The sequence below is a fragment of the Phaeoacremonium minimum genome (genome assembly GCF_000392275.1).
Source record: "Phaeoacremonium minimum UCRPA7 unplaced genomic scaffold PA7_03_scaffold_146, whole genome shotgun sequence".
Taxonomy (NCBI): domain Eukaryota; kingdom Fungi; phylum Ascomycota; class Sordariomycetes; order Togniniales; family Togniniaceae; genus Phaeoacremonium; species Phaeoacremonium minimum.
Window position 1 is genome coordinate 140,063 of NW_006921053.1, and position 20,355 is coordinate 160,417.

A 20,355-nucleotide genomic window follows, 5' to 3' on the forward strand; every position below is an offset into this window, starting at 1 on the left:
ATGTTCATGCTACTTATTCTGGTCATTGGTTTGATCATGAAGGCGACTTGCCAATCAGTCGAGGCTTATGTTGCCGCTCATACGCTCTTCTGGGTTGGCCATATTGGCCAGGGCTATGTCATTGATGTCATGTTGGCCGATATGACCAGTCTGCGAAACCGTATGATCATGTTCGGGATTAATGGAACCCCTACGATTGCAAGCACATTCGCTGGACCGCGAATTGCCCAACTCTACTACAAGCATCTCAATTTCCGTTGGGCTTTCGGTTCGTGGGCCATTATTCTGGTCGGCTTCTGTGTTCCCGTCATTGCGATCATGATATACGAGCAACGAAAGGCCGCAAAGATTGGTGTTCTTCCCCAGGAAGGACCACAACGTGCATGGTGGCAATCTGTCTGGCATTACACTCTTGAATTGGATAGTACGTGCTCATATCGTATCTTTATTTACGCATTACTAACGAGATCCCTTCTAGTCGTCGGAATTATTCTCATTACTGCTGCTTTCTCTCTCGTTCTGCTCCCCTTCAGCATCGCGAAATATGCCCCTAATGGTTGGGCAAGCGGATACATTATTGCCATGGAAGTTCTTGGAGTGTTCTCTTTTGGCCTATTCTATTCATGGGAAAGGTGGTTTGCCCCTGTTCAATTCCTACCGTGGAAGTACCTGAAGGAACCTACCATCATCGGTTCTTGCTTGCTTTATGGAGTTATGTTTGCCTCCATCTTGTAAGTGTGATTCTATTTGTGCTCGAAGAATGGATCTAGTTTACTGACCATTGTTTATAGCTGCTGGAACGCATACTTCAGCTCTTATCTTCAAGTTGTTCACAGGCTCAGCATCACGACTTCCAACTACGTGCTGAACTCGTTCTCTCTAACATCCTCCATCTTGGCGCCTCTTATCGGACTGTAAGTGACTAGCATTCGTAACGGGACACACAAATGCTGACTTTTCTGCAGCCTCATTAGCTACACTGGAGATTTCAAATGGACTGCGTATGCCGGTGTTCCATTCTTGCTTCTGGGAACGGCACTTCTCATCCCATTCCGAACACCATCTACCCATGTTGGTCTTATTACAATGACTCAGATAATGTGCGGTATTGGTTCTGGTCTGTTTGCCGCTTGCGGTCAACTTGCCGTTATGGCTCCTGTCACTCATCAAGAGGTGGCCGTGGTTCTCGCCATCTGGGGTCTGTTTGGATCCATTGGCGCAGCCATTGGTCTCGCAGTCGCAGGCGCTATCTGGACCAACGTCCTGCCTCAGCAGATCTACCAGCGACTCCCAGAGGAGAGCAAGAATCTGAGCTCCACCATCTTTGGAAGCATCGTGACACAGCTATACTACCCCGATGGCTCACCCATTCGCGAGGCCATCATTGGCGCCTATGCTGATGTTCAGCGGAAAATGGTCATCGCAGGTGCCTGCTTCATGCCCCTGGTTCTTGGATCCATCTACGTGTGGAGGAACCTCAACGTCAAGAAGCTAGAGCGCGAGAAGGGCAACCAGACAAGAGGCAACATATGGTAAATCCAGGCTTGAGCTTGGAGTCGTGGCTTGCATTAGTCTCAGCACCATGGCTGAGATTTCAGGGCAGTTGAGTTAGGTTGTACACAGATGTTGACTTAGTCTCTTACACGAGCAATCAAGATGTCCACTCTCCACACTTCCCCAGATGCATGATTTTTATTTCCGTTCAGCATAGCGAACGAACCGCGCCACCGGCGCCTCCCGTGACGCGGGTACCACTTTAGTTTGTACCGCAGTGAAAAACCAAGTGCTCTGCCAGGCAGGGATCTATCGCTTGAGAGGATACTGTTCACAACGCTTATGCGGTCTGTGGAAAGAAGCCTCTAGAGAACCCAAAAGCTCCTGCATGAAGTGCTATTATTACGATTGGGTGTTCCTGCAAGTGAAGATGATCAAGGACTTGGCAAGTGCGAAATCGGCGGCATGTCTGATTTCTTCGGGAAAAGCGTGCCTGAAATGAGCCAATCTTGCCCAAGAAGGAGCTAGGGAGGCTCGAGAATGAAATGTGGGAGTCTTTCGCCATCAAGGGACCATGATCAAATAAGTCTCATTTATGGAGCGTAGTCCAAGGGCCAAGACCCCGTACTTGGACACGAGGTGTGCAGGGCTGCTGATTGATTAGATCTGATTAGATTTGGGTGTCTCCTCAATCTCCTCCTCATTTGAGGTTTTTTTATGCCAGACTTCTTCGCTATTCTGAAATCTAGGCAAAGAATCATGCGACACAGGTCGCTACCACAGCTCCAGAATACAATTGAGTAAGTAACCAATAAAAAGGGACCTGGTCAAAACTGAATGCGATATTTTCAGCACGATAATGACGATGTCATGTCTTCTGCTGGTGGAAATAAAGTTCTCGTCTCCAGGTAGGCTTGATAAAGGGGCCGGGATGCGGGGGATTGAGGGGGAAAAGGCCTTCAAAGTTAGCGGGCTTGCGCTGTACCATTAGCGCTGTATTACCTGAGGCCCATTTATCGAATCAAAAGTTCGCGCGCCTTGCATGGTGATTTCCATGTGTTTACTTTAAATCCGCGGATAGGTATAGCTTTGATCTCTTGTACATATTAAGCAATGCTCCTCGACGCGCCAGACCATTTGAGCGGGCATGCCGTGGGATCTCACTCCCCTGCCCCCATATCGCTTACGTTTCAAGAAGGTATCCCCGCAGCTCGTCTACTGTTGCAACAAAGTGTGGTGGCAGTGGGAAAAAATTATGATAACTTCGATTCTGTTTGCTGCTTATTTATCCTGAGGCTATCGCGCCCTCGCAATCTGGGTCAATGCTTATTGAAGCTGATAAATGCCAGGACGAGACAGTGATGGTTGACGCCATTTGTAAGCTGAATGAGTCAGCCACAATGAATGGTCAAAAGAAGCAATGGCATGCTTCGGTGGAGACCAAAGTCCGAGGCCGAGCCTCTCAACTCTTGGGCATACTCAACTTGAAATTCAATATCATCGCCTGTGCTCATGAATCTCTTCTGTTGGCCGAAGTGACGAAGATCAATTATCTATTAAGTCATCACGATAGACTTTGGCTCTGACGAACAACATGTCGGTTGGCAAGCCAGTTCTAATCTCCGGTGCCGGTCTTGCGTCATTATTGCTTGCCCAGTCCTTACGGCTGTCTAAGATACCTTTCAAGATCTTTGAACGCGATGAATCATTTGTGTTTCGCGCCCAAGGCTACCGACTCCGCCTTTCTTCTGAAGGCTTAGACGCCATCGAATCGGTTCTTGATCCCCAACATTTTCAACGTTTCTGGGACAAATGCGGTAAAACAGGCGGCAGTGGCTTTACCGCCTACAATGCCGTTACCGGAGAACAGACTGAGCACATAGTACCAGAAGGTCTGTCCTCACGCGGCGGCAAGACCATAGGTATAGCTCGAGGAGAGATGCGTAAGGTGTTTGCAGAGGGCTGTGAAGACCATATCGAATGGTCTAAGCGTGTTACTGGGTATGAACTGACTGATGATGGCGTGAGGGCAATATTCTCTGATGGCTCGAAGTCGGTCGAAGGTTCGATGCTTGTCGGTGGCGAAGGAATCTACTCCAAGGTTGCAAAGCAACTCTCGGGAGGGAAGCTGAAGGTCTATGACACGGGAGCCCGTGGCATTCACGGCCAAGCCCCAACAACAGCTTTCAAAGGACTCGGCGAAGGAGTCTTTAGGCTGCGAGATGACACACGGCCCGACGGTGCCATCTTCATAATCACAAATGTTCGCGCTGGTGATATGGACGACCCGAATGTCAATTTTGGATGGACCATGGGTGGCCAGCCAGGGGTCATCCGTGCACCCAATGATGACTACTCCATTGTGGGCAAAAAGGCTGCGGATCTAGCCAAGTCACTCACGAAAGACTGGCATCCTCGCTTCAAGCCCCTCTTCGACGAGATGAATGAGTCGGAAGCCGCGTTTTGGAAAATTACCTGTTCTACGCCGAGTGGTGTTCCCGAATGGCCTAATGAGCCTCGCGTCACGGTCCTTGGAGATGCCGCGCATTCAATGACTCCTGCTGGAGGCATTGGAGCCAACACTGCCGTACAAGATTCAGCTCTTCTTGGTAGATTGCTCCGCGAAGCTGGTGGTTATAAGCCTGGCGTCACTGCTGCCTACGAGAAGGAAATGAGGATATATGGCAGTGCGGCTGTCCATCAGAGTTACACCATGGCCACCGCCCAATTTGGTGTTACTATTGATGAAGAAAACGGCCCTACAGTGTGAAGTCACCTTTGATTTCGGCCAACAAATACCGGGTGTTTCACTGGTGGCTTGGTTGCGTACCGCTTCGCACCACTCTTTGCGGAAGATTTTAGATAAATCCAGCTATACAGGGTGTCTTTAATTAAATTATCATACAAATAGAGTACTCACTAAATCAATGTCTTACTTAATGCCTACTGATCAGTTAACTCAAATGTTATAAGAAGCTATATAAACCCTCGACATATGGTTAAACATGGCACTGTAAAACTGCGTGGAAAGGCAACAGTCACCGAATTATATTGTTTTTTTAATTTAAACTTTAGGGGTCAATGCCCCAAGCCAAACCCAAGCCAAACCGAAACAACACAAAACAACCTTTCTGCTCCTCGAGGAGCCTACTTCTTGGCTATAAAACACGTTATGATTAGTTCCTCATTCTTAAAGAGATCTGAATGCAGTAACTTACGGCCGCGGGGACCGACCTTGGGCTTCGGAGCCCGGGCCACTCCTCTTGCCTTCGCTGCTGGAGTAGTGTTATTGAAAGTGACATATGACTTTCTCATTTAGAATAAGGCGTCAAGTACTAACGGCAGGCCTTCGCGATGTGGCCTTTTAGGCCACACCAAGAACACTGACCTCGGAACTCGCCGAGGGCGGCAGGGGCCGTGGTGGTCGTGGTGGTGGCCGGAGGGACACCGGCGGAGAGTCTTTCTGCCTCCTCGGAGGCGGTAGGGGCATTCATGGTCTTCTGTGGGTGATTAACCTAAGGCGATGTCACCGTTTGTTTCAAGACACCTTACGTAGAGACTTTCAATAATGTTAGTGAAGTTTGAGTCGAATTGAGGCAATGTGGGTACTCACGAATGATGGTCTTGCCAGTGAGGGCCTTGACGAAGATTTTCAAGACTCTAATATGTCAGCATTTCAAAATTCTAAGTAAAGATGTGCCAATATTGACATTGTGATGGTCTTGCTGGTGCAATCTTGCGAGACTATGAATTTGTTAGCTTCCAAATAATCATCATATCGTAGACTTATGTAAACTTAGGACTCATTGCAATGCAAGGAGTCTTTCATTTGTATAGTATATCTAATGCAAACCAAAAGATATATGGCATTGATATACATAAGAATCCAAAAATAGCGTTCATGTGTGGTGAATACCCAACAAGATTATTCAAGTGAGTCTTTAGGACAGAGCATGAGAGCATCGTGGTCGTGAATGATGAACATAAAACAACGTATGCCTGATGAGAGACGTGTACAGGAACGGCTTCGAGAAAGCAAAAACACTGTGATGCATAACCAAAGGTGGGGAGCGGAATGGGCACGAATTATTGATTTGAATTGAGCGAAATAGAACAAAATGCTGCGATGTTGAGGGGGTAAGCTGTATTAAGTGACTTGGAGTCCGCGAGCGAAAAGGTAGGATTTTGCAATATTGAAGCTTTTTCGGGGTTTCAAGGAATGTACTGAGAGCAACTTGCAATGCCGTGCAGCTCAATAAATTCAAAGGGCTGGGGTATAGAGTAACGGACATCATAAACAAGAATCAAGGAATGGGAAAGTGACTGGTGGACTGCTCCACCCAGAGTGACTCAGAGAAGCAAAGGACAATTGAGCCACCGTTCGCTGTCCTTTTGGCGTCACCGTCTCGGTAGGTCTATCTCTGCCAACTCCCAGTTCCCCTGCCGCCGCCGAGGCCAGAAAGTTGACGATCTCCCCCGCGAAGGGCAGCATTAACTTTTGAAGCAGTCTACTGCGAACAAGAGACTCTTTCTCTTCCCTTAAAATTTTTCTTCTTTCTTTGTCCGTCCGAAAGAGAACAAGGCCGGGAAGCTGGACGACGGCGCCATCCGCGCCGTCGTTCTTTACGGACACGGGGATGCCTGACAGTAAGCAACATGCCCTTGGTCTCTTGAGATGTATATTGCTGATCACTACCCTAGTCACCACCACCACCACCACAATAGTAACTCCCAATCCCTCCATTGGCGCATTGCAAGCTTTCTTAAAACTTCCAGAGAAATCTCAATGAAGCCCATCACTGGCAAGACCATCACCGTGAGTTATACCTCTAATATACTTTATATTGCTATGAACTAATGAGTACATTAAGATGTCCGATATCGCCATGGACATCGACAATCGTATGTATCTGCCATTGAATAATCAAATTATAACATATGCTAATAATCATATAGAACCAATTGTCAAGCTGCCGCCGCCTCCCAACTTTCTACTTCTAGAAAAACCGCTCGGAGAAGTATGCAGGAGCTGAAGTGGCTGAGCTGAGATATTACGTGCGAGGTAGCTTAGCCGAGGAGGTGGCTGAATTAGCCCCCCCGTCAGGAGGTAAAAGTTGCGAAACACATCCCTGCTTCAGTTCTGAGGTATTACTTTTAGGCCCAGCCTGATCCATATCTTTCACGAGATCGCCCACGAGTTTTCGCGGGCATAGTGTGCAAAACTTCACGTTGAACATGGAGACCTTGGAATTGGCTTATGTTCCTTTTCAAACACTTTGAGGCTCATCCCTACTAACAGGAAACTTGCACACCCAACTTAACAATTCAGCATGACCTTCCTGGAAGCAGTCACCGGATCAGGGTGCCAGGTCTTGGAAAACTCATTGATTAATCATTAATTGTTACATATCGAATTCATGTCATTAAACTGAATCCATCTCGTTTCATGTATGTTGCTAGAAGATCTATTACGACGTCGTATCCTTCATTTGTCTAGCGTGGGGAATGCGAGTTCAATCATATTGCAGATAGCTTGCGTTCGGTGGCAATAACCCACATCTCGTCCTGTACGAACAAATTATGGTTCATGCTTCGCCATGGCTTTTCTGGGTTCATGATTTCGAGGTCGAGATTTCGAAGAAGCTGATGAGGAATTAGATGCCGGAAAGTTGTTTAATATAGACACACCCAAGGAATTGACTAACCTCGACGAATACTTTATTCAATTCAATGAACGCGATAGTCTTGCCTGCACAACCCCATCTCCCATATCCAAAGACTAGTTCAGTTTGCTTTTGCATTTTGCTTCGAGTCACCGCTGAGTCTGCTTCAAGCCATCTCTCCGGACGAAAGACATCGGCATCACGGCCGAAAACAGTAACATCATGAGTGACAGCCCAGGTGCTGTGTGCGATCCGAGTACCAGGAGGTATGAACCTCCCCTCGATATAGTCTCCATTGGGGCCAGACTCCTTCATTACGAGACCAGTAAAGGGGGGATGACTCCTGAGACCCTCCCATATAACAGCCTAATTCTGTAAGCACGAGCGACTACGGTCCGGGGGTGAATATCTACCTGAAGATAGGGTAATTGAAGAGCTTCCATGTTCGTGATAGGAGTAGATATTCTCTTTTCAACTATGGCGGCATCGATCTCATTCCGGAGTGTTGTGTAAACTCTAGGTGATGTCAAGATATGTAGTAGTGTTGCGCGAATGGCTGTAGCAGTGGTATCTGAACCAGCAAGAATCTGAAGCAAAGCTTCGGTCTGTGCTTCCCGTTGGTTCAGGCCATGGCGGACGAATGAACCCTATCATCTTAATTAGCATAACTTTATAGACTAAGGCAGGAGTTCATACAAGCATGTCTTTCACATCTTTGGCATCAGGCCCAAATCTCTCAGCCACAACAGCTTTTGCAACACTAAACAATCAGTATACCCATAAACACGAGACGATGTTGCAGGATCAACTCACCCCATTAATTTTCCCACCCCTGTACTATCCGTGTCCTTTGGTCCAAAAAGTTTTAGCATCGACCTGGAGAGGAATATCGTCTGAAGACAGGGAACATCTGCCAATGTTGCGGACAAGCTGACAGTATTTTCCATTGTCTTGAGATAATCGTGAACATCGCCATTTTTCTCTATAAATCCGAATGGATTGCCGAAGGCTACGGCTGTAAGTGTATCGAGCGTGAAGAACTGTGCAATCTTGCCAAAGTCGAGTGGTCTAAAAGACCCCGAGCCATATCTCGTCTTCAAGGATCCCACTAGGCTGATGATCTGTGAATCGATCTTTGCTTCAAGGGACGGAATTTCTTTTCCTGTATATCCCATAGCAGTTTTTGTTTTCAAATGGTCATGCAAGCCGATGTCACAGGCACTAGCCATCGTATCGTGGTATGGATCAAGCCTCGTGGCACGATACCAAGAGCTGCGCCCATAGGATGATCGCGCTGCTGACATACGACGGATGAAGTCTGGGTCAGATACAAGTAGATCATTTGGCCCGATTCGGACGACGGATCCATACTTTCGAGAAATCTCATAGTATTTAAGATGTGCTTGGCCAGATCGTGAATGCCTCAGCATAGGGAGGTAAGATACCGATGCCAAGGGTGGGCCTGGGAATTTGCGAAGTCGGTGCCATGCTGTGACGCCCGTTACAACGGAATATAATACAAATGAAAGAAGCCCTATTGCAAAAATATGAATAATAGAGAGCATTTTGCCTTGTTGAGGGTGAATAAAATGATTCACAATGAGGTTCCAACCCGCTGGGAAAAACCTCGGGAGCTTTCTAGTATTGCCTACTTTAACACACAGACATCTATCAAGGGTGCCCTGTAGCCAATTGCACGCTATCTGCTGACTGCCAAATTAGTTCGTTTCAAGCCCTGCTGAGGCCCCTATTGGTCCCTGCTATATTTCAGAAGAATATGGCCTCTTTGAAGTTCGGTCATCTTCCCATATCAATCGATATGACAATTGACACGTGGTGGCTGGTGATGTCTGCTTTTTCCCTCGAGTTGACTCCTACTCCGTGATGCTTATGGAGTGGGGCCGGTATGCCCAATACCGAGACGCCTCCCTCCACCCTTCTCTTGGACGAGTTACTGCAAAGGTGCAGCCACTGGCATCATTAAGTCAGCTTTCCTGTTGTACGACTACCCCAAAATCCACTGATCGTAAGCCAAAGACATGGAGGGGACATTAGTGGGAATTTGTGTTTTTCTATATTGTCCTTTGCCTGAATGGATGCACCGGCACTCCTTTAGGTTACCTGGACTAGGTGCAGAATATGAACATGGGATGTTGATTAACTTCCTGGATTATTAGTTCTGGCGAGTACAAGGTTCATTGCATGTTCCCTGTAAGGTTCGGCAGTGGATTTTCTTCGTCCAATTAGCCTTCCCAGATGACCACTACTGGGGTCGGCGATTTACCGGATGACATGGAGTGATCCTTGACCCCGGTAGCATGCAAGTCGCAATCGAAGAGTTTGTAAACAAGAAAGACGAGATATCGTTGTGTCATTCTATCGCGTGTTGTTACCCGTTGATGATGGAGTTCAAGAGAAAAGGCAGATACACCTAGGTATATCAGTACTTGTCTGGAGGTATAGCTCATTCCATAACGCTCCTAGACCGCACCAAGACCCTGGCCCTTTTGGGCCAATCATACCTTTATGCGCTAGGTGGTTTACAGGGCATTCACGCGGGAGACAACCCCACTGTTCAAAGCTTATTAATGAAAAATCCCGCAAATCATTTCAACAATCGGTGAGATGGCCGAGTTGGTTATGGCGCCAGGTTAAGGCTATATCTTAACTGGATTTCCTGGTGGTGAAAACCGCGTGGGTTCGAGTCCCACTCTCATCAGCAATGATGGTGATCTAAGATCATCAAGCATCCCTTTTTTGTGTTGGTGGTGGTGTTCATTTGCTGGACTCCTGGTGCGGCTGAGGTGAGGGTTGAGTGTTCAAACCCCGCCTTAAACACCAGTCAGCACAGGCTTTTTAGATCTTTTTGCACTGCCAAGTGTTAGTGACATAATGCGACCTCATGTGTCGATGTAGGCTGATGTTGGCTCTAAAGGGCGTGTCAACGTGCTTAGCGATGTTGTCTGTACAATGGATTTGTGCATAACTACATTCGGGTTGACTGCACATCAGAATGCATATAAATTGAGCATGTGAAGGACGGGCAATCACGCAATCCAACTCACGGCGGGCTGGGAATAACACTTCCAGCAAAATTTTCCGCCCGGCCGGGGGGGTCCGGTAAAAGAGGGTCCAAGCGCCGGCCGGCAAGCCGCAATATTACTAAGAGACGTATTTGAGACTCGAGATTCTCGAAAAATCAATCGGGAAAGACTCAAATAACGACGGCTATATGCCTGAAAATCGTGCATGTCGGCATTTTGGAAATGTGCGAGAACCATGCCCTGACCATGTCCAACGTGACTGGTGCATCAAATCGAACTTCAGTTCATTCTCGGTTCTTTCAAGATGTCACGGATCCTCAAGCAATGCGTATGTAATTAGTGGAACGCCCTAGATATAATGGCCGGCAACGTCGTTTAGACAGTCTTCGCATGTGTTAGTGGTGGCCGTCATGGTCAGACCGCACGGTTGGCGGGTTCAACAGTCCTCTTTTGCCTTCAAATGCTCTGCAGTTGTTTCCGCGCCAAACTTGGAGGTTGACACATCAATACCTTGAAGAGCTACATCACAGGCTACTTCAATAATTTGCTCGAAATCTCTTTTGTATTTCATGTAAGCAATTCTATCTGTCCGGACCATCGGAGGCCGCATCAAATTGAATGCACGCGTACTCCAAGTTTAACCCTTAGCGGCACCAGCCTTGATGAGCAAAATGTCGCCATCCTCAACGACGTAGTCCTTTCCTTTTGTCATCATCTTGCCCTTAGCCTTAACCTCCGCCTCATCGCCCAACTCCTTCAATACAGTATAATTGTACACAATAGCCTGGATGAAGGTCTTCTCGAAATCTGTGTGAATTACACCAGCAGCCTGTGGTGCTTTCGTGCCATTTCGGATGGTCCATTGTCTGACCTCGTCATGACCGACTGTGAAGAACGAGCCAAGGTTCATGACCTTGCGCATCTGGATGATGATCTTGGGCAGGGCGGACTCAACACCGACATTCTTGCACTCCTCGAGTGCCTCGGCCTCAGTCTCGAAGCGAGTCAGCCGCTCCTCGAAAGAGACCGATAGAGGAATAATCGGATCTCCAGCAGCGTGCTCCTTGATCCACTCGGCGACCTTTGGTAGATGCTTGTTCTTCTTGCGGATGTAGTCTTTCTCAGACAAGTTGATGAGGTAGACCACGGGTTTTGCCGTTAGAAGGAACAGAGGGTTTATGACCTCGACCTGGTTTCAAGATTAGCCTTGATCAACATATGTTCTTCATGTAAAGAAAATAACGGGTTGGTGTCAGACGAAGTTTTTATCTCATGATGCACTCTGCGTTAATTTGGTGAGGCATTCGACGAGCTGGGTATAGATATCAGGCGCTATGGCCCTTTGTCATCATGAAGGGGCGGTTGGGCTGGGAAGTTATATGTGAGAACAAGGGTTCCTACCTCTTTCGGGGTCCAGTCACCCTTGCGAACGTCCTTGCCATCCTTGAGCCAAGCGAGAATCTTCTCAATTGTGGCCTCCTCTTCCCTAGCCTTCTTCTGCTCCAGACTTTGACCGCCTTGGCGAGTCTTCTTCTTTTGGTTCTCGAGGGCCTTTTCGACGAACTCGATATCCTTCAACCTCAGCTCTTCGCTGATGATATCTAGATCTCTGGTAGGGTTTACGTCTCCCTCGACGTGAATGATCTCAGCATCATCGAAGCATCTGACGACCTGGAAGATAGCATCGACGGCACGAATATGGGACAAGAAGGCGTTTCCAAGACCGGCCCCAGTCGATGCACCTCGAGTAAGACCAGCAATATCATAGACCGTCAGGTTGGCAGGAACCCGTGACTTCGGGTTGTACTTCTCGCATAGCCAGTCGAAACGGTCATCCGGGACAATAACACGAGCCTCTTCTGGGTCGATTGTTGCGTAAGGGAAGTTCTGGTCTTGTTAGAGATTGCCCTAGGTCTATTTTATACATGATGACACGTACAGCAGGGTTTCCAAGATTGCACTTGGTAATTGCTTGGAAGAGAGTCGATTTGCCGACGTTTGCCAGACCAACCTATATCCAAGATTAGTACTAGTGTAGCTCGCGATAGCTTGATATCACCTACAATTCCACTCTTCAGATTGTTACCGGGCCGGCCCAGCAGAATCTTCTCTTCTTTGACAACCTTCTTGGGAGGCATCTTGCCTTTTCTGCTGTGATGACGAGTGGAGATGTAGATGACGGTGCAGTTAAGCACAGGCTTGTTGAAAATTGCAGAGCTAGCTGCAGGTGAGGGAAGGGATCGCGGTAGAGAAGAGAAGGAATGCGGCAATCGCAAGAAGGACGTCGTGGTGGTAGATCGTCAGGCTGTCGCCAGCCTATGGTGTAATCGAGCCTGTCCGTATCCAAGCTGTGACTCTGCTTGGATCTCGCCTAGGAGGCTCTTGCGATCACCGTTTGACTGTGGATTGTTCAGAGGGGTAGCTTCAGAAGGTTGGCCTTTTCCAAGTCGCAAAATTTCACCCCAATTTCCGCCTTGTTCAGAGGGTGGGGCCTGCTGGACGGACCGTGGAAAAGCTTTCCTCCGCCCAACCCCGCGCCATCTTGGACCGTGCGCTAGGCCAGGCCATCGGTTCGGGGCATGTTCCAGCATCCAGGCGGGCGGAGTCACCGAGCCACAGGAGGCTATGACATCCTCATGTGTCCTATTGTATCGCGTGCCTATCGACACATCATCCTTTGCTCCTTTACTCTCTTGATTATTTTGTGAGAAGTCTACTGCGAACACTCCAGTTCACCAGATGACTGTTCTCATAACTATGCTATAAAAACTACGACTTATGACGCATCGCTCTTCGCACTTGCTTCCTTTGCGAATCTGAGAACCGTTATCTACATCCATCTCCACTCTACCGTTTCCAGTTCATAGGTCGCTGCTCCTCCTCCAGCCTCCTTGCATACCAGTCAAAATGGCACCGAAGAAGGCGCCGAAACCAAGCCGAACACACAGTCATCGATCAACGCTGTCTCTTCAGAAAACAGAGATTGTCATCAATGCATATGATCTGCTTCCTGTATGATTGCCACCCCAACTCAAGCCTCGATATATACTGACTTCAGTAGCCTGGCAGGTTCTCCTCGGTACTATGGACTATCGGCACATCCCTCCTCCACTCGGGCGTCGTCATAAACGGGAGAGAATATGCGTATGGCGGTCATGACAAGCGCGGCGTGACAGGTGTATACTGGACTAAGCCGAGAACCCTACCACCAGGAGGAACATTCAAGGCCGAGATCCTGCACGGCTTCACACTTGCAGAGCCACAGGAGATCGATAGGATTATTCGCGAAGCCTCCGAAGAGTTTCAAGGAACAGCGTACAACCTCTTAACAAAGAACTGCAATCACTTCACAGCATATCTATGCGAGAAACTGACCGGCCGGCCTGGACCGGGGTGGCTGAACAGAGCCGCTAGTATCGGCGTAGCACTTCCCTGCGTTGTTCCGAGAGACTGGCTCGAGCCTCCAGACTACGATACTGCAGACGGGGAGCTGCTCGACGAGGATGATCATGCCGACGAGCGGTCTAGGATGCTGAGGTCTTCTTCTGAACAACCTAGGCTGGTTGGGCATAGTAGTGATGATGGGACTCTTGGCTTCGCCGATGGATCCGATTGGGATAGTGAAGAAGAACGGCAGCATGGAGGCAGTGGCAAGGGCAAGGGTAAAGCTCCGGTTCGTGACGCAGCCGGTAGACAGCTCCCGGCTTCCGAGACGGCGCCCCAGGCTCGCAGATGATCTGGAAGATTGACATGTATATGAAGTGAGAGGTGCATTGCTTGGAGTTATGTGGGCCAGTGATTGGGTTTATATTGTTTTTGATACCATGAAAGTTCAGAGTTTGGGATGGCGTTAGTTTGAAGCTTGTCTTTTCTGGGAGATTGAGCAATGTCTTCTCAACGCAGTCACCAAGGATGTATTGCCTTCTTTCTTCGAATAGCTAGCTGTATCTTCTACTATTTAAATGCTTTGACTTCTTCGTGTCATGATAACTGTTTGAGGAGTGCAACGCTTTATCAAGACACGGGTTTCCCGACGTTTGTCGAGTAATTTCTGAGCTACAAAGTGGTTATTCACAAATAAGATTGAGTTAATTGGGAGAAGTAGACTCCGGGGTTAAACGTCAACGTCGATGCTACGCGACGGCTCGAGCCAGCTCAATCTCTGAGCCAATTAATATGCTACAGCCTGTACAATCCAAGTCAAGTAATTATCAGCTAATGTCTTCGCAGAACACAGCTCATGCACCTGCGTAGACAGTTTTTGACACTGAATGGCAGGGCCCACTTGCATGTGAGCTTAGGTGATGGTCTTAAAAAGACTGGGAACTGGGGTGTTGCTAACTGGGGTCCAAGCTTCCTACATTACCAACTTTAGGCTACCTAGGTCCTGATAACTAACTTGAGCTCCGCCAACCTGGGTGATTGGATGAAGTCACTGCCTCAACCAATACGAGCCCTCTGTTCCTGAACTGCCTGACGACGGCGTGCGCGATACCTAGCTCGGAGATCGCGATAGGGAGTTATCACGGCGATCACCCATCATCGTCATTCAATGCGCAAATCTTCGACATTCTTCATCTCATCAGCAGCGCCGACCTTCCACAATCGCACTCTCGACAGAACCACAAGCTGGAGACAGCTCCCCTGAATTTACGAGTCCTTGGCAACGGCAGCCTCGAGCAACGTCACCCCTTTCAAGCCACCCTACGGCAGCTTCTTTATATACAAACCGCGATCCCGATGCGCGGGTGATGCGACCCAGGGGAGTCGCGGGAGATTAGTCGAATGAATGCAACCCCTAAATCCATTTCTCGGCGCTTTCTTTAAAAGTACCTTTCCAGCGCAGTGCGCCCCGGCTACCCAGCATATCCTCCTGGTGCCGACCACTGATGTGCTTCTCTCTACACGCGACACCGAGACCAACGGTCCCATCGCGGAGACCGTTGGCTCGGAAGAATTCCTGGGAAGTCATGTCCTGCGCATACCAGACCCCAAGTCCATCCCTGGCGCCGGAGGTCGGGAAACAACGACAAATCTGCGGGAGATGAGAGGGAAGGCGAAGCAATACAATACAATCAATGGCAGGAGTGTCGTGATCAAAGATAATGTCATCTACACAAACAAAGGTCCGGAAAGAAACCTAGTCCCTCTGGCGATGCCTCACTAACATCACTCTCTAGGATTCAAGAATCTAGCTTCCGCGAACCTCCTAAGCGATGCAATATGGTATTCGGATACTCTCGAACCGAAGCAATGGCTTATCTATTACATTTCTCGACCTCTGGTGGGATCATGGGAGGAGGTCAAAATCACTCCGGCGGTCCTGACAGAGACTGTTAGGAAGGCACCCATATTGCAACGAAACGGTACATCATCACAATCCGAATCTAACGGAACAACCGCGGGACCCAAGAAGAAGGAGATCAAGAGCTTTCATGACTTGCTGAATAATTTCCCTATCATTGCACGACAGATGCAATCAGGACTGGAAAAGCTGTTTCGGGAATTCACGGCCGTCATCGAACGACCTCTTCCTCCGCCACCTTCCGCCATGCATATTCCTGATCCGACGCCAGACGGCCCAATCGCTGCAGCTGTGAGAAAAGCCAGGTCAAATAGTACGCATAACAGATCGTCCACCAATGGCGAGGAAGGTAGGAGAAGTACTGAAAACTTCTATGCGGAAGATGATGAGGAAGCGATGCGCGCGTCGCTCGAGACGGCCGTGACGAACGCGATAGACCTCTTCCAAAGTGTTGATAAACAACAATTATCATTGCTTGGTGCTACAACAGATCTTACCGGGCCTGTTGTTGAACGACTTATAGAACGTTATGTCACGGAAAATGTTCATCACCTTCTCTTTCCGAGATTGAGTGCAATGAAAAGACAGGACGATCTTGAGCTAGAGGCTAAAATCCGTCAGATGGACTTTGTCGACGTTTCACAGCTCGGAATTGTGATAGAAGGAGGTTGTCAGGGAAAGCAAGAGCTCATCTCCAGACTCGCTCTGGGAATCGAGGAATTCCGGAGAATCACCAACGCAATGAGCCCCCAGGAGATGATGGACACTCTCTTATCCACGCTGAAGACTGTCACGCAGTTGAACAACAATTCTCCGGGGCAAGGATCAGCTTCATCAGAGAAACCAGTTCTTGCCATCAATGCCGATACCCTGGTCTCCCTCCTGCTGTACGTGGTGATCAGAGCACAAGTTAAGCACCTCCAAGCAAGGTTCATCTATGTACGGCACTTCATCTTTGTTGATGACGTCGACAGCGGCGAAATGGGCTATGCACTCAGTACTTTTGAAGCCGTACTGTCGTATCTCGACCGAGATTCATCCGGTCTTCGGCGTGCGAGTCGTCGAAACAAAGCTCTCTGGGATGCTGCAGCGAAAGGAGATGTCAGCGAACTAAAGAAGATCATGGAACCCAGCGAGGAGGCAATTGAAGACGAGATCGAGGAAATACGGTCTATACGATCCAGTCGACGAACATCTTCAAGCAGTAATTGGAGCTTCATGAACGGCTCCTCGAGAAGATCTTCAACCATCCTTTCAAACTCAGAGAGGTTTTCGATGGGATCTGATCTGAGCCATGTCTTCCCATTTCACAAAGATCAGGATGAGGAGTTCACCCCTGAAACTCCTTTTCCTCCCGTGAAGCGGATTAAAAGAGTCGCTATGGATGTGCGCAGTCTTTCTAGTGGATCTGAGATATCATTTCGCTCACGAGCGACAAGTATTGGAACGATTGGGAGTGGTATCGAAGGCGACACCTCCATTGAGCGCCTCTCTCAAACGCAGGATTCATTCGGCGAATCCGTGCCGATGATGGCTGTACAAAACGAACGTCCCGAAGCCTTAAAATACCTCCTCTCCCTTAGAGGATATTATTCACCTGAAATCATTCTACAAGACAGCAACAACGAGGGAACCACGCTTCTTAGTGCAGCTGTCCAACTAGGCCATAGGGATCTCATTGAGATCATCCTGGGCTATTTCGCAACGGCCCCTGAAATTGATATTGCACAGACAAAAGCATATATGTCACGACAAGATGTTCGCGGGCGAAGCGTAGCTCATTATCTTTTCCACGCACCCTTTCTGATCCCTCATTATGGCCGGCTCATGCCGTGGCGGCAAAAGGACAGAAATGGGCAAACACCACTCTTCGCTTTGTGTCGATCGTACGACCATGCTTTCTACCATGCAATGGTCGAAGAAGCACTGGAAGTTGCTACCGAGGCACAGGGTGATGGTCAGCCTCTCCATCTTGACGACCATGTTGACAGCAAAGGCAACACACTCCTCCATATCGTCAATGACCCCCAGCTTGTCCTGCGAATTCTGCAGAAATGCGACGTTGACGTCAATGCGGTCAATGAGAAGAAGTTTACTCCATTGATGGTCGCAAGCAAGTATGGCCGCTTCGATATGGTGCGCGCATTCTTCGGCGATCCACGCGTGGACATTGCTGCAAAAGAGTTGCGTGGCCTGACTGCTGTTGAGCTCGCAAAGGACGATGATGTTCGCAACAAAATCGATGATCTGACGCTCTTTTCTACACCTCCTGGCCCAGAATCGAGATCTACTGCTGTGGTCCGCTCCTATTTTGTTGAGGACGCCACAGTCCGCTTCGTGCTCAAGTCTGGTGCACCGGTGGATAAATTTAGTTACGCAGTCACAACATGCCGGCGTTCCTTGACAGATTTTGAGCATTTGGCAAAACTGCTGGCCATGGAGAATCCGGCATCGTGGATTCCGTCTCTAGCGGGCTTACGGTCACCTTTCCAGATCCCCGTGAAACCCAGCCGTGCCGTTCTCAAAGATCTTCAGATACGGATGGACTGGTTTTTACGCATCCTGCTTGCACATCCAACATTCGCAACTCACGAAATGCTGTGGGAGTTCTTTCTCGTCCCAGATCTGCAACCTGATATGATGGAGCAGCGTAGCAAGTTGAAAGCGGAAACTCGAGCTGAAAAGGTCCGGGACGAGCTAGAGCCGCTTGAAGACGTACGAGAAGTCGAACAATTCATTGACCACGCACGCGACATGGTTCGTAGCGTCAATCATTCTACAAAAAGCGTTGCGCGGCGCATGAATACATTAGGCAATGCTGCATACGATCTATATGACGCCTCTGTTCTGCTATCAAAGGCTGTTGCAACAATCAACTTCCTCCCGCCTGAGCACATCGCTGCTTTCGAGGCATACGTCCGCACTTTGGCACCACTGCAGTCAAATCCCTATGCCACTTTCCATGCCTCATACGTCGCTCTGCAGTCCACCGTCGATGCTATCATTGCGGCACTTGCTCGCCCTCCGAGGCTGATCAATCAGATTGCGGGTCTACGCCGTCAGGCTGAGCGGAATTATTCGTCTCTCAGTCGCTCGACACGTTGGCCACTAGGCTTGCTTGACGACACAAGGCAACGTATGAATGAGGAGCGGGAGGAGCGTGCTAGACAGAGCCAGATCGATGGAGATAACTTGTCCAAAGAGCTGAGATACACCCAGCAGGTTGTGGCCGCTGAACTAGCAGGCTGGCAGGACATGCACGAGCGAATGGGCAGAAAGGCAATCAAGGAGTTGGCCAAGGGGATGCTTGTCATGGAGCGAATGAGGCTAGAAGGTATGAAGAGAGCGTTGAGGAAGATACAGGGCGTGGGCAACCCCTCCCTGGCAATGCTGTACGAAGAGCCCAACCTGGCATCGAAATCCTCCTCCTCTTCGTCAGAGCAGACAGCATCGAAGGAGGAGGAGGCCGCCGATGGTCTGACGATCGGGTCCGAGGGCGATGAGGCTGGTGAGGCCAGCGGCCAGGTCGACCCAGTGGGTGACGCGTAAAGGAACGCGTCCAGGCTCAATTGTCTAATACGAAAGTACAGCGGATATCTACAATTGTTTAGGGTATGATAATCGGACTACATAGACGGGTAACACGGAGCATCACTGGTTCGGGGAAGAGGAAACAAAGACCGGCAACACACAGTAGCTGTAGGGGCTTAGCCGGTCTGATTGTGTATCATAGACTTCTTGCCGATTTTCCCAGGTCTGTTGAAATGGATACCCTCTTGTCATGATGCCACGGATCCGGATGGGGAAGGAGATTTTCCCTCGGCTGTTCTCGACCCCTCTGTACTGTCTGCACAGAGATACCTCAGTGACAAGCGAGGCGAGCATATTCATCATGGTATCGCGAGATAAGAAAGTCGATTCAACCTTGATTTCATGGGAGGCTTGCATCCAACAGTCATGTGCAGCTGCACCTACGTGGCTGAGCTGTCGATCCAGACGAAGCCAGACCGACAGTTGTGGAGGTTCGGCAAGCGATGTTGGAGCAGCAAAGTTCGCCTCCTCACCTTGCCCTTTTCGGCTTCATCTGAAGTGTCGATGTCGTGAAGAGGTGGTGTTGCCAGCCTCCCGACTTTTCCGACTGGCTCAACGGTCACGGGCGTCCCCGCACAAGCTGTCAATGGAGTCATAGAGTGAGTCACTCAGAGCAACTTGAAACGGACGGATCGATGAAACAAATGGCTAGGGCTGCAGTCTATCTGGCAGACTGCAGTGTGCAGCATCGATTACTCTGATTTTCGCCTCTTTCGAACAACTGGGAAAGTTGGAAAAGTGGGCATAACAGGTACGAAGGTTGGCAGACGCACCAAGGCCAATCGACGGGTGGGCGACACCAAAGCGACGGGTCCCCCGGCGATCTGGTTGGCTGCCGGGTCCAACGCGCCGCATGGGGAAAGTCAGGGGTCCAGCGCGTGCTCGCCGGCGAATGAGGCGCCGTTGAGCCTATGTCGCTCCCGTCAAGTTCGCGCTGGGGCCATACCTAATACCGGGATGGACCGCTAGCTCTCTGCTTCCGAAGATTTCCCTTGGACCAGTTGCTGCACCGTGCACTGCCACTCTTTGAGTTGAGGAGGGTGGTGGTAGTGGCTCTGTGGCCGGTTTCTGCCAGCTGCCACACTTCAACCTCTGTGCATTTTGTCTCCTCCTCCTGGGCGAGCGAGTTTCAGACAGCTTAATCAGGCCCGGCGCTTGCCCGATAATTTGGGTGCGGCTGTGCAAGCTGTCGGCGCCTTGAGATTCGTGTCTCTTTCATGCCTCAGTCTCTGACAGGATGGGCAAGCGGGCCTAAGCG

At 49.3% G+C, this 20,355-nt stretch overlaps 4 protein-coding genes across 4 annotated transcripts; 3 read left to right on the forward strand and 1 right to left on the reverse strand.

Annotated features, from left to right (window-relative positions):
* UCRPA7_2022 (putative siderophore iron transporter mirb protein) lies at positions 1–1,536 on the forward strand (the record flags this gene model as incomplete). Its single annotated transcript, XM_007914599.1, has 4 exons — positions 1–424; positions 479–731; positions 792–914; positions 966–1,536. The coding sequence occupies 4 exons, from the start codon at positions 1–3 to the stop codon at positions 1,534–1,536; spliced, it is 1,371 nt and encodes a 456-aa protein (XP_007912790.1).
* Positions 1,537–2,816: 1,280 nt separating this feature from the next.
* Positions 2,817–4,264, forward strand: UCRPA7_2023 (putative fad-binding domain protein; the record flags this gene model as incomplete). The annotated part of the gene is made up of 2 exons (XM_007914600.1): positions 2,817–2,871; positions 3,321–4,264. 2 exons carry the CDS (start codon positions 2,817–2,819, stop codon positions 4,262–4,264), a joined length of 999 nt encoding a protein of 332 aa, XP_007912791.1.
* A 6,574-nt stretch (positions 4,265–10,838) lies between these two features.
* On the reverse strand, positions 10,839–12,339 carry UCRPA7_2024 (putative gtp-binding protein; the record flags this gene model as incomplete). The annotated part of the gene is made up of 4 exons (XM_007914601.1): positions 10,839–11,390; positions 11,603–12,088; positions 12,141–12,212; positions 12,265–12,339. The coding sequence occupies 4 exons, from the start codon at positions 12,337–12,339 to the stop codon at positions 10,839–10,841; spliced, it is 1,185 nt and encodes a 394-aa protein (XP_007912792.1).
* Positions 12,340–17,417: 5,078 nt separating this feature from the next.
* On the forward strand, positions 17,418–19,055 carry UCRPA7_2025 (putative vps9 domain protein; the record flags this gene model as incomplete). The annotated part of the gene is made up of 1 exon (XM_007914602.1): positions 17,418–19,055. The coding sequence occupies one exon, from the start codon at positions 17,418–17,420 to the stop codon at positions 19,053–19,055; it is 1,638 nt and encodes a 545-aa protein (XP_007912793.1).
* Positions 19,056–20,355: the final 1,300 nt, after the last annotated feature.